General features: G+C 38.0%; 1 protein-coding gene across 3 annotated transcripts in view; it reads left to right on the top strand.

Annotated features, from left to right (window-relative positions):
- alcama (activated leukocyte cell adhesion molecule a) overlaps window positions 1-14,242 on the top strand; it is a 62,099-nt gene that overhangs the window by 31,614 nt on the left and 16,243 nt on the right. For all 3 annotated transcript variants that reach the window (XM_035179525.2, XM_035179523.2, XM_035179524.2), the window contains exons 2-5: window positions 5,760-5,866; window positions 7,976-8,195; window positions 9,106-9,170; window positions 14,037-14,124. In XM_035179525.2, the coding sequence (XP_035035416.1) occupies window positions 5,760-5,866; window positions 7,976-8,195; window positions 9,106-9,170; window positions 14,037-14,124 (480 nt within the window). The remainder of the gene's footprint in view (window positions 1-5,759; window positions 5,867-7,975; window positions 8,196-9,105; window positions 9,171-14,036; window positions 14,125-14,242) is intronic.

The following is a 14,242-nucleotide window of genomic DNA, read 5'->3' as shown; positions in this document are numbered from 1 at the left end:
TATTGTAGCCCAACTGCACAAAAAGACCAAGGGAGTTTGTCACTGAGCTGCAGCCACATATCTGCTCTGCAGGAAGAAGCTAAGTGTTGTTATGTTTTCTATATTTTCTGCACTGAAGATGACAATGGATGTATCTGCAAGTTTACTGATGCTTTAAATTTTAAGCATTCAATCCACTGTACTTCCTGGGTGATTTCACAGACATCTTTAAGCTGTCATGGTTTGGGGCTATATGCTGGTTCACACACACACACACACACACACACACACACACACACACACACACACACACACACACACACACACACACACACACACAGACCGGATGTAGACAATGTTAGACTTGCTAATAGTTTGACTTGCCGGACAAGGCTGACGGGATGATGAAGTCTTTAAACCACATATTATTCTCTGTGGGCCTTGTTCAGTTGTCTACTTTGCTCAGCGACAAAACTGGCCCCAAGCCATGATTACTGCTATTATGGTAATGAGGGCAGTTTGGGGAAATCTTAATAAATGGTTTCAGCTTAATCCAACCAAACTAAGATGTTGTATGTAAGTTATTCTACTCATGGTTTTGGAGGTTTAGTTCGTACAATGTGACCATAACATTACATTTAGTAGATATTTTTAGAATGTTAATACACCTGCATATAAGTTCATAAACATGAAATCAGTCAAAAAACATCTTTGCTTTTCATTGTGCAGTATTAACTTAAATCTGCGCTTCCTTTGGTCTTCCTGCAACATCTTCCTAACAGTTTGATAACAGAGAGTGCTCCGAGGAGGTGTGAGAGGAAAACAAATCCACTTGTACACACTGCAACTCATTGGAAAAGTGCGAAACGTTCATGAAAACATATCAAAAGGACTAACTTTGGAGATGCGGATTAGGTGCTTTTGTAGTGATGACGGCTGGATGGGGAGACTTCTCATCTCCCATGGAACACATTGTTCAGCTGGTAGATAATAGTCAGATAAGCGCAATTGTGTTAGAGCTGCCAGAGCAAACAAATACATGCCTTCAGGAAACAGAGGGTTGCAGGTTTTTGTTTGTGAAAGGCGGTTCCCAAGTGTGGCAGGAGAAAAACAGTCAAATATTTTAAATTCTAAGTAGCTTTGCAGCCAAACTGAGAGGAAACTCCACCAATGTTGCTGTATAGACCAAGAGATGGCAAAACAGAGAGCTCACACAGGAGAAAAGAGTGCAAACCGCCTGATGTACTTATAATCGTTGGCAGAGGTGAGATTAAGAAAAGAGGGGGAAATTATAGTACTAAGTGAGTAAGTAATTGGGCGAGTGTCTTGCAGTAAAAGACAACCTGCTCCCAGTAGCTCCATTTACAGAGAGATCGAATAAAATGGGTCCTGCAGAATCATTAATCAGGGCTAGAGAGATTGACAGTATAATTATTGTAGGACAACATATGAACGTCACTTGTACAATTAGTTGTTGACATCTAATTCAACTGTTACTTGAGCAAAATGTTTTTCTTAAATGTATTCAGTAGTTGGTGAGGATTACATAATGCATTCCAGTTGGGTGAAGATGATTATACAAACCTTTTGACTGCAAAACACAAACCAGTGAGTCAAAAACATGATGTCAGACCTAATAAGGAAGGCCACCCGCAGTTCTTCTCTGCTTTATCTTCTACTATTTCCAGCTATTGAAGAGATAGTTATCGAAAAATGAAAACTCACTCATCATCTACTCACCACTATGCTGATGGAGGGGTGGGTGAAGTTTTCAAGTCCACAAAACACAGCAGTGTTTTAACTTCATTGTTGCAGAGGAAGCGACGCCCCGTTTATCCAGGAACATAAATATGAATTCAGCAGGTTTTTATAATGATCAGTTCTAAGTGTGATGATTAGAAAACACCACAGGAGCAGAGTCACTTGTTGACCAGCGGAGTAATGCACCTCAGTGCAGTGGAGTTGATTTAAGTTAAGATAAGATAAGATAAAACTTTATTAAACCACACACAGTTGTTACAGCAGCAGGCACGTCAGAATGAGGTAGACAAGAGAATAAAAAAATTGAAAAACGCAATGGGTAAAAATTAAAAATTAAATTAAAAAAATGTGAGTATGTGCATCATATACACCTTTTCACTGTAGTGGTTTGTATGAAATGTTATAAGTGAAGTGCAGCGGCACAGGATGATTGTACGAGCAAGTAAAAATCTGTTTTGTGCATAAGAAAAGATTATTGTACATAAGAAGAACATTGTACAACACAAATGTGAAATTAGTTATTTTCTGGTTATTTAAATTATATCGCGATATATACCGATATCTGGAAATGCATCTGGCCCTTCTGTTTGAGAACTGCGGGCGTTGCACCTAAATCTGGAGACACAGAAACTGAGACTTTCTGAAATGATGGTGTAGATCCTGATTGGTCTCACACGACTTTCAGTCCTGTGAATGGGTCTCCTGCAGACGTTGTGAGTGTATACATGACTGGCAACAGGGGGTCACACATTATACAATCTTTCACCAGAAGGATCTCTGTATGTCTGGTCTCCAAACTACATTTGTTTATGATGATTAATGAAACACATACGAGAGGTTACACAGTGAATCCAAATGATTCTTCCTCTCTTCTGTGTAATTCTGCTCACAGAATAAGGAGAGGTGAAACAGTTCAGTGGATTTCACCTCACAGTTGTGTAGTAATGACATTATATTATTGATAATTACGTAAATAATGTACACTAACTTTTCTACTTTATGTGGTTCGTACTTAGCCTACTACTGAATTAATGCCTTGATACTTTGCATGAAATCAATATGTAAAAGTCTTGTCCTGGCTATCTGTTGGTGACTGCTGATCAAAAGCCGGTTTGGCTCGGTTCTGGGGCTTTGTTGGCAATATCCAAAACTCATGGGCGACTGAAAAATTGGGCTAAGACTCATGTTGTGTGAACTAGGCTTTACTGTCCGTAACAGTTCCATCTCTTTGTTGGTCCAAGAAAAGAAATCCCTGCTCTTTCATTCACCATTCCTTTTCCTCGTTGCATCTAAGCAACCAAATGCAAATAGGCAATCTGCTTCCTGTTTACACTGGCAAGCACATGACCTGTGTAGGTGAATGGTCTTGTGATATGTGTTTTCAGGTGTGTTAGTATGGACACAGATTATTTCTGATGCGGAGCTAAAACGATTATGCCTCTATCCTATTACTAGTTATGTTTTGGCTGCTGCCACTCACCAGCAAATGTTACTAATTATAATAGTTGATAATAAAATTGTTGTATGCCTTTGTATGCATCATTTGTAGCTATGATATTTTTTACTATTTTCTCCGCTTCTCCTTTGATTTTATGTGGAATCCAGTAAACTGGGCAGGAAACAAACAACAGCCCCTAAATCAAAATTGTCTTTTTATTTTCACAACTTTGTTCTTTGCACAGTGAATTTTCTTCCAGCAGCAGTTTCATAATTAGCCATCCAGCACAAATTTACTCAGACAGTTTGTTTACTTCTTGGTAGCTGTTGTTATGTGTTCAAAGATGATACATTTAGCTGAGTCAGTGTGCTGAATTCCCATGTGACCTGTGTGTTGCATTACCAGCGAACTCAATGGAACTTTTTCATTTAACCACAACTAGTGTTGCAAACAGTATACACTGTTGTAGTAATTTGAAAGCAGCTCTGTGCATGATTTCCTTGAAATACTAAAAACTATTGACTTTTGTGTAATTGGAAGTTCCCACAATTGTTCAAAATTATTTTTGGGACATTCAAACAAGTGTGTTCTTTAACTTTGAATAAACAGAACCACACTTTACTATCATGAGGAAAGGGAGAATACAGCAGTTTTTAGCTGTCAGACGATACAGATAATTTCATGATAATCAAATTCATGATAATGAATGATATGATAACTGATATTTGAACCAATAAACATTTGCTGTAAAAATGAACATCTTGGTGATGGAATTAAGAATAACACAACACTTAACTACTGATACATAAAGTATTTGGGCACCTGCTGTAGTGTCTGGGTGTTTCTAATTTTTTGTCTACCCCATGTATAAATAAATAATGGAAAGACCTCTTTGTAAAATAGACTGGAGTTAACTGGAAACCATGTATTTGCAAAATGCACAGAAATACTATCGCCTTAAGATTTTCTTTTATATATTTTATTATTATCACCCCGTAACAAATGTATCCCCCTTCTTAAAGATATGACAGTAATGTTTCTCGAGTATATTTTGAATTACTTATGTTTTACTTATCAGAGTAATTTAACTTAATAACTTCAAGATTGCTTGGTTATTTTACTTGATAAAAATGTTTTATGAGCGGATTGTCTCATTTCCAGATGCTCACATTTCTGTTGCTGTTTTTTTTTTGCACTGTTATTTTATTTTTTTTCTTCATCACTGGGAATCAATAGCCTCTGTCTATTTAAACATAAACTAGTTCTGCTGAAGCATCCATAGATCTCTTCTTCTTTTTTCCCTGTTATCACACACCATTCAGATCTGCTGGTTACCTTAGCTTAGCTCAGTATGTCTTGGATCAACAGTTGAACTTGTGTGTTGCAGCATAGATGACTGTGATACTTTCCTTCAACACGTAGCTAACTCACCACAGCTGCTCCAGTTTATATGTTCACAGTAGCCTTTAGTGTTGACAGGCAGTTACACATGATGTGTGTAAGTCAGATAATACTGTGGACAGGGCATTGCACAAGACCACCGAGTGGTGACTCCAGACGGAGTGACGGCTGCATCAGATTTATCAGATTCATTTAATTGAATTCAACTTAGTAGTAAATTGACCCTGTTTATAAATCAATGTTAGTGATGGCAGAGAAGAATTATGCTGTGTCATGTGTGGTTTGTTTTAATACTTTGCTTGATTACACAGAATAAACTTGTAATAGAAATGAATGCTTGCTATAAGTAGTTAATGATTTGCTATCACTAAACCTTGCTCCAAGACAAGGAAACATATAAAGTCAAGCCTGAGAATAAGCTGCTGCTGAATTTGTGCCTTGTCTTTCCTCATCACTCTGGAATGACCAGAATTTGAAGCGCTTCTTGTTCAGCCTGTTCAGAGAAAAGCTCAAAGAGAAAGAATTGAAGCGTGAAGACCTTAGTGTCCTTCCACTCTGCACGGACCTCCATCCATCTTATCTTCACTCCTTTTCTTTCTCCTCCCACGCTGCACATGTCTGGGCTGTGCAGCCATAGCAACTACTCCACCTTAGTGCGCCCTCACGTGAGTGGACAAAGGAAATGGCATTGTAGAGCACAAGGAGCACTGACCTTAACCTACCAAACCCAAACTCTTGCACCCCTGCCATCAGACTTAATGAGAGGCGTGTTTGAAATGTGATGTCGCAAAATTTGAAGTGACAACGTAGCTTGGTGTACCTTTATTCACTTTGTTCATACCCATCAATTTGAAGACACTTATAGTTAGGAGGAGATACACAATCTAACCACAGTCGCCTTCAGGGTGTCTGAAAACTCTGGGATCATATATTTAGCTTTACTCCTCCATTCTTTCTGCCCCTCACCACTGAACAAAGGCTCCAGATCAAGTGATTTCAGACTACTCATCAGATACAATTGAGAAAATCTTATGAGACAGAAAGACAGCTGTGCTGGAATGTGTATGATTTGATTTAAGCTCAACACAATAGTATGCAGAGCAGTCAAAACTGTGGATCTCTTGTAATAGAACAGTATATTTTTAATGATTGTAACAATCTGATGTCTTGTGTCTTGCAGTGTTGGGTACAAATACAGTGACTGCTTTGTATGGAGAGACCATTGTTATACCGTGCAACAATGGAGCTGCGGTACCAGAGGATCTAATGTTCATCAAGTGGAAATATGTAAGTAAGACACTTGATGACTCTCAATATAGTTTGTGAAGAGTTTAGGTTTATTGAATGCACACTTTCGTAAGCCAAGACATTCTGGGACATGGAAGAAGAGGAGTCGGACAATATGAAGTGATCTTGTCTTAGTCTTTTCTTTGCTGTGTGTGCCTCAACATTGTCAATTTGTTCCACTTTTTTTCCTTGAAGAATTAGGTAAACTAAAGATGTATACATGTATAACTTTTTCTCGATAAGTAAGTAAAGTTTAGTATAGAGCATTTCACAGAGCAAAGTGCTTCACATTAATACAATAACACCACAAAAGTTAGAGGTGTGAATCTTCACTAGCCTCACGGATCAATTCGATTTTGATTCACAACGATTTAATGCATCTTGATGAATCTTGATGTGTCACTTCCTCAATTCTCTATATTACTGCACATGGCTACTTTTTCATCAATTAATACACTTTTTTTTAAGCTCTCCACATTTATTTGACATGCCCTGCCTGCTTGTAGTGTGCAGGAGTTCTATAGTCCAAGCAAAATGTATGTTGCTGTGCTGATGCACCTGCAGCACTGCTGCCCTAGTTAACCAACTGTGTAAACATGACCTTACAGTAGGAGGGAGTGAGTAATATGAAACTATGAGTCATTTCCTGTCTAGCTGCCATTACTCTTATTAGTGCTGTGGCTGAAGAAGTAGAGATGCCTATGTAACTTCAAGGCGAAACTTCAAGCGATAAATTAAACAAAGGAATCCCGAGTGGACTTAAAAAAACATTTAGAATAAACAGAATTTCGGTATCCATGTCTGTGAGGGAGTAAGTTAAAAGGCACAAGTACATTTGGGTGGATTTTGAACATAAGGGCTCTATTTACACAAACATGACAAAAAAAAACAACCAAACAATGAAGTTCAGGCCCATAAAAGACGTTAACAAAACTGATTATAGTTGTATGCAAAAACAACAAGAACAATCCAACTGACCTAACACACAGAACAAATGGCAAATACACTGGCTGATCAGAGTGATTCAACACAAAGTGGATAAAATAGATCACATGAACTAACAGATAAAGAAACAAAACAGGGCAGTTGGTCTGCAATTTGAAATACAAATCGTATTAACCAAATACAGAAACTCTAAATACTAAACTTAAGACTAAGGAATTACACAAAATATCTAAACTAAATAACCCCAATCCTCCTTGACGACCTGAGGGGTCTTGATGCTTTATCGCAGTATAGTTCAGAAATGTTAAGATAAAGATAAAGATGAACTTTATTGTCCCACAGAGTGGGAAAGTTGTCTTGGGCTCTTTACCCATGCTGTGTGTGCAGAATATGTTTCATTAACAATCGTGTTGGCTTGTCCTAAAGTAGCGTGTTCATAACAAGTCTGCAGGGATATGTGCTCTTTAATGCAGATGATTTTCCATGCCGAATGAATCAACCGGTACAGTTTGATATTCAACTGCACAGAGAGGTTATCCACCCAAGCTGTCATTCCGTGCCGGATTAGGCTCTTTAGGACTGCCTGATAAGAAATCAGCATACATCTTTGGTCAAAGCCAAGCACTTTTAGACAACAATAAAATGCAACCTTTGTTGTAATCTGCTGCAGAGACTATATACTTAGTCTTAGTCATATTACGTAGTGAGTTGTCAATAAAAACACCAAGATATTTGTAGGAGGAGTATTTTGGCCATACACCATTCAGTGCTTTGTAAAGCAGCAGCAGTCATTTGAGGTCAATTCTTTTACTCAGCAGTGTAAAGATTTAAAAACTGGAGTAATATGATCCACTTTTTAGTGAGGATTGGAGCAGCAGCGTTTTCAATCAGTCTGATCTAACTTCTACTGCAGCTGCGTGGCTGCAGGTAAAGCATTTTCACTAAGATCGGGAACGATGAGACATGATCGTTTTTCATCTCTTGATTAATATTTGTTCACTGTAAGGCATAGTATGGAGGTTTGTTGATTGACGGGTTTAATATTGTGTCACTCTGTTTCAGTAAACTGTAAAAATAACGGAGAAATGAGAAACAGTCTTTCAGATTTCCAGAATCAGTAGACCTTTGTGTCATCTGTGTCTTCCCTGTGACCTCATGTTTTAGGAAAAAGACGATGGCACTCCTGGCGATCTGTTGGTCAAACAGGCCAGCAATGAACAGGCTACAGTTCAGGCCACAGATGATTATGCCCGGCGGGTCAGCATAGATAAAAAGTCCAACCTGCTCATCACCCAGGCCACACTTAAAGACCAGAAGACCTTCACCTGCATGATTGTGTCAGTCAACAACATCCTGGAGTTCCCTGTCCCTGTTGCTGTCCACAGTATGTATACAATTCATACAGCACACTACAGGGTTTATTCCCAGGATTTCTCTTTCTAGTTTATTTTATTTCTGTTTTATTTTCATTGATATAAAAAAATTATTAAAAAAATTCATTGACATGGTCAACATCAAATCATTTTTCCAGTATTTTATGTATTGGTTTTATACTGATCATTGGTTTTACAGGGCAAATATTTAGTCCTCTTCAAATAAATGAACTCATGCAGGTTGATCCGTTGAATGGAGAACAATTCATTTTGAGAATATAACCACGTTACAAGCAAGTTTGGTGTCATGAAGTCATTTATGTAAACAGAAAGCCATTAGCTTGACTAATAATCCCAAATAATTTATATTTTCCAGCTTATTCAAAGATATAAGGGTGACATTTTTTTGCAATTTAGTTAACTACCAGGTAAGTTTTAATTAAAACTCAATGTTATCCACTGTGTTTTTTGTGCTTTTGTTCCATTCTGTGCTTTAGGATATATGATTCTGAATCCAAATTTCACTCCCAAAAACGGGCCATGTGTCACTTGCTAATGGAATTTGTGAGCTCATCCGTGAAATAGGACATGAAGAGAAAAGCTCAATAGGCCTCAGAGAGTATATTAGGTTAGTTAAAAGGGGACAGGTTGAAATTATATCCTTCAGCTTGAATTTTAACAACCCAATAAATTTGCAGCTAAGCACTAACTTGGGCTACAGTATCTACTCACCAGCTGCTGAACAATGTCATTGAAATGTTGGTTTGTTTGTTCTCACTGTGCCCCTCAGCTCTGTACATAACGGCAGACATTTTCGACATAAATATAGAAAAGGAGGAAATATGAAGTACATTTTACAGATTCTTCCCAAGTCATATCTGTGCATTTCTGAAACACGATTTTCTGCATCTGTGTTTCCAGAGAAACCGTCATCTGTTCAGATTCTGGACAAGGCTGAAGTACTTCAGAGGGACAAACCAACAACGGTAAGTTTCACCCCAGTCTTTACATTGTAGTGTGCTGTACAGTGGACTGAAGCACAAAAATTTGTGTGTATGGGCAGTTTTTTTATGAACAGAATGAGGTCCTGTAATTCTATGAACTAAAAGTTAACGTTTCTCCAGTCAAGGAACTGAGAGATTTCTGTTGTAGTTGAATATTGCTCCACATGTCACATGAAAACCAGCTGAGAGTGTTGCATGAGTTCGCTCTATGGTCCAGGGCTGCAGGGGCCCACAGGAAACTCGCATGTTGTATAGTTTACAAAGTTCAAGCAGCCAAAGGCATTAGAGGACATCAAGAGAAAAAATGAACGATGATTGATGATTGAAGATTTGACAATTTTGAAAGTGCAGATCGTATTTATGTGAAATGACTGGTCATCATGGGCGCCTGGTTATGATTGATAATGGGGTGGTAATTGGCAAAGGGAGTCCTCCCCCAGTAAAATATTTCTTGCAATTTCTACACCCACTAAACTGCACTAGTCTGGATTAGGTAGACTCGGGCTGTGGAAGCCAATATGCATCAACAGCAGTATGTAGTAGATCAGCACAGGGAATGATTAAGTCTGTTTCATTTTTGACATCATATTTATGCAAATATTATGCTGTGTAAAATGGTAGTCGGTTGCTGGCTGCTAGGCCATCGTTCAAACTATTTTATAAATAAAATATTCTAATAACATATCACAATATGTGAAATCACCCCTAGAAAACTAGCACCTCTCATGTAAGAACATGAGAAAGTAATGATCCTAATGAAAGCACAGTGCAGAGCAGCTGGAGGAAAGGAGAGATCATGACATTTCGTGATGTGTCCTCTTAGTTAAAAATAATTATATCCAAGGTCTGACTAAAACAAAGAACTCTGTATAAGTTAAATAAGTCACAAGACCAGTTGATTGTTGATTCAGACACTGTCAATTTTAATAGTAAACTGAATGAATGTCAAATCAGTGTGGGGAGCACTGACCACTGTCATAGACTGTTTGTAAATTACAGTACACCAGTATTAACAGAAACAGTCTATGATACTTAAAAGTAATTAAAACACTTTAAAGAACTTTCTAAATGAAAATGGCATTCATATTTGTCTGACTAAGTGTATTAATTAATGTAAAAGCAGCCATGTGCAGTTGTTTGCAATTGACGATGTGGTACATTGAAATGCATCGATGCATCGCTGTGCATTCAAATCGTTGACTGCTTAATCGTAATCGAAGTGTAAGGCTAGTGAAGATCCACGGCTCTGATATATCTCTATCACTACTGCCCTCTTCTGTTTTCTATTTTCTGTCTACCACCACTATGTTGGTTAGCCAGCAGCTGTTTGTCAGTCTAGAATCTGAAGTCCCACAGGATCTTAGCTCTGTTGTTCTCTGTTGGGTACCTCCAATCCATACTCGGCACAGATGTTCCTGTACACTATCCCAGCCACTTCGTTATGCCTCTCAGTGCACACTGTCTCAGCCTGCATCTTAACGTACATGCATATGTCACTAAATATGCTGCTGCAGGTGAAGTGCAGCCAACAGCATAAGTATATGAAGTTGCATTAGGTTGAAGGATAGTTGGACTTTCTTTAATTCAATATAAAAGGTATGTGAATAAAAAAAATCTGGTTTAGGACATTTTTTAAAAAATATATTCAGAATACAAACAAAATCAATCATCAGTAGCATCACAGAATGTTGTGACTTTATAATTAGAACTCATTACCCTAAACTGGCATGACTGTAATAGATAGTTGTTTATAATGTGTTGACAGTTTGACAGTATTTCCTGTCGTGATAGTTTGATATCTTCTTTCTTAAAGGTGGATCAAGACTTCACTCTGCTATTTGATGATACGATTACATTGATCATAGATAGATTAACACTACCTGTGAAAAAAATCTGTCACCAGTTTTTAAGGATTGTTGTAAACTTAGAACTAACAGGACACATCCTGGCTGTTAACACATATACATAAATTAAGGATTTGGCTCTCAAACAGTATAAAGTATTCCTCTGGCTAAACTGTGCCATAGTGACTTTAATGTGGAAATAAATCTTTCTTAATAGACCTTTTATATCATTTTTACTTCTCATGTTACTGAACAGACGCTCACCTACATCATTGTGGTGTCAGACGCCTCCTTCTCTGGCCCAGTTGTGATAAGTCAGTACTTATGCTGATCATTTTCCAGTGGGGGCCATTACTGCTATTGAGCTGCAGTTTAAGAAACGCTGTGGTGAAAGATGACTGAGCTCAGTATGGTTGCCATTAAAATGCTTTTAACTGAGGACATTAACATGAAAAAACGCATATGTGTTTGCTTCAAAAAGAAACTTACTGAGATTCATATAGTTAAACACCTGACCCGTGCCAGGAAGTCTCTACTAATGTTGCTGTTATTTTTATTCTCTGAAGTTTGAGTACATATATATATATATATATATATTTTAGGGGTGTAACGGTACACAAAAATCACAGTTGGGTACGTACCTCTGTTTTGAGGTCATGGTTCGGTACGTTATCCCTACAGTAGAAACAAGTAACAGAAAACATTACACAGATTTTTTTATTTATTTTTATTCAACCCTTGTTAACTATGGCTGTGTCTTTCTTACCTCAGTAATTTTTACAAATATAAAATAACAAAATAAACACTCTCATAACTAAATAAATAAAAATAGTAAAATAAATATCCATTAAGGTGCAGCATGTAGAAAATTGACAGTACTGCATAGTTATTGTATTATCAGTATTAAATATATGTATTTTCATTTTTTTAATAAAACAAATGAACTTGTCCACATTGTTTACAGAGAGGGTTTGATGCCCTGCTGGTACTAACTGTGTCTCCTGCTGTGGAGAACACTCTCACGCCAGGGACAGAGGTTTATAAAGGGCTGGTATGATGTGACTTGCCGGCTGAAATGCGGACGAGTGGGAACTTCATAACGGGGCTCGATTACTTTCAGTATGTGTTTGAACCCTGCGTTCTCAACAACAGAGAACTGACGCATATCCGCTGCTATAAAAACACACATATGACGATCGTTGTTGCTTTGACACGGTCTGAATTATTTTTAAGCGGCGGGGAGCTGAGTTTGCACTGAACACCTTTTTGCTTGTCCCACTAATGTTAGTGTTATTCCCAATGTTCTACCAGCTACATATCTGATAGCAGGCTCATGGGAATGTTTGTGCCAAACGTGAAATAATTCCCTCAAGTACAGTCAAGCGGTTTCGGAGATATTGCATTCACAAGGTAAAAAAATTGCTTCGTGAGGTCACCGTGACCTTGACCTTTGATCTTTGACCACCAAAATCTAATCAGTTCATCGTTGAGTCCAAGTGAATATTTGGACCAAATTTAATGAAATTTCGTTTTTGAGATATCGCTTTCACGGACGGACGGACAACCGGAAAACATCCGGCTACTGGCTTTCGCCGGGGCGTAGGCATAACACTTTTGAAAAGCTGTGGGCTGCAATGTGCATTTTTCCACCGCATGCAGTATATACACATTTAGTATGGAGCAAGTGATTACTTCTCCCTCTATTGGTATTCCCACCAATTCAGGTGCTACTGAACAGCTTTGAGCATTTTGTTGTGAGCAGAGACAGACAGGCAGAGTTGTAGGGAATAAGAGTGAGAGAAAAAGAGCGATTGGAGGAGAGGGATTTTAGTTTTATAACTTGCACAGAGGGTAGTTGAGGGCAGGGCTGCTTGAGACTCAAGTGGAATTCCAAATGATAGGAAAGTGGAGTATGCACAAAGCTTGACCTGTCTCATTTTCATTGGCTTGCATGTACGTATGGGTACAGATGTAATTATGCTGTGTAACGATGCACAAATTAGACACATTGACTTGTTTGTTACTTCACCAAAAATTCGTATTTGTTTGTTTATTCAAAGCAAAACATTCCACAGCTACTTTCTTTTCTTGACAGTCACCATGATACTTGTCAGTGATGACACACAACACCACAAGTTTGTTATATTCAGGTTCACCCTGACCATGAACGGACCACTTTTTTTTGTATTTATGAATTGTCATGTGGGCTGTGTATGGTCCCGTGGCCTGACGTTGCTGCTTTAACACATATTGAGGAGTCTTTAAATATAAATCCATCTGTGCACATAAAGTAACTGTATTACATGAATTAATACCCCTTCTAATAAATGTTTGTGCTTCTACTGTAGGACCATTCTGCTTCTTGAAATAGGTCACGTTTATTGAGAGGTGCAGGCTGTAGTATAGGATATGAAACCAGGCTTTATCAGAGAAGGAATGTGCTTGTGACTCACTCCCTATCTGGTTCACACACAGCATATCTCTGCTACCTTTGTTGACCTTCAATCCTGAAGATACAGGAACGAAACAGGGAGAAATTGTGCTTGTGAACACAAAAAGTAATTCATTGCTGAATGAGATAGTTGTTTGCCTTTTCTGGCAAATATCCAACATTCTACTCTACTCTTGGTAGAGGCATTACATTATACATCCCTTAGGACACAAGTAAAAGTTATCTGACATTGGTTTTACAGTGAAGCGGATGTGTGCTTATATTATTGTGTAATTTTTCTTCCACTATTATTTTTGCCAGGGGGAAATTGTGTTGGTAAAAATATTTACAAATCTGTCCACACTGAAACCAAGGATAATGTTATATTGATGTCTTCTTGTCCATTTTCAATTCAGAATGAAGGCATATAAATATAAGAGCATGTTTAATATTGTTCAGTTAATAAATAACAAACATCATCACATCCTCTTGCATTGGCCTCTTAGCATTTTCAATTAAATGACAAAACAGCCTTTCCATTTAACGTTTACTTCCCTTTGTATGTTTACTCAGGTGGGAACGTGTGTTGCGACAGATGCGAACCCTGCAGCTACGATTACATGGACAAAGAATGGACAGCCATTGGTAGTTGATGGGAAAGGTAACATATCTTGCTGACACACAGAGAAACTACCCAACATTCACACAGACAGGATTCTGTCATATGGAGATTCCTCTGGGAAACAAGAGTTTATGTGCAGTGACAGAAGAGTAAGTGT

Source organism: Hippoglossus stenolepis, chromosome 15, assembly GCF_022539355.2.
Source record: "Hippoglossus stenolepis isolate QCI-W04-F060 chromosome 15, HSTE1.2, whole genome shotgun sequence".
Lineage (NCBI taxonomy): Eukaryota > Metazoa > Chordata > Actinopteri > Pleuronectiformes > Pleuronectidae > Hippoglossus > Hippoglossus stenolepis.
Note: the sequence above shows the minus strand (reverse complement) of the source record. Positions and strands in the feature narration are given on the sequence as shown.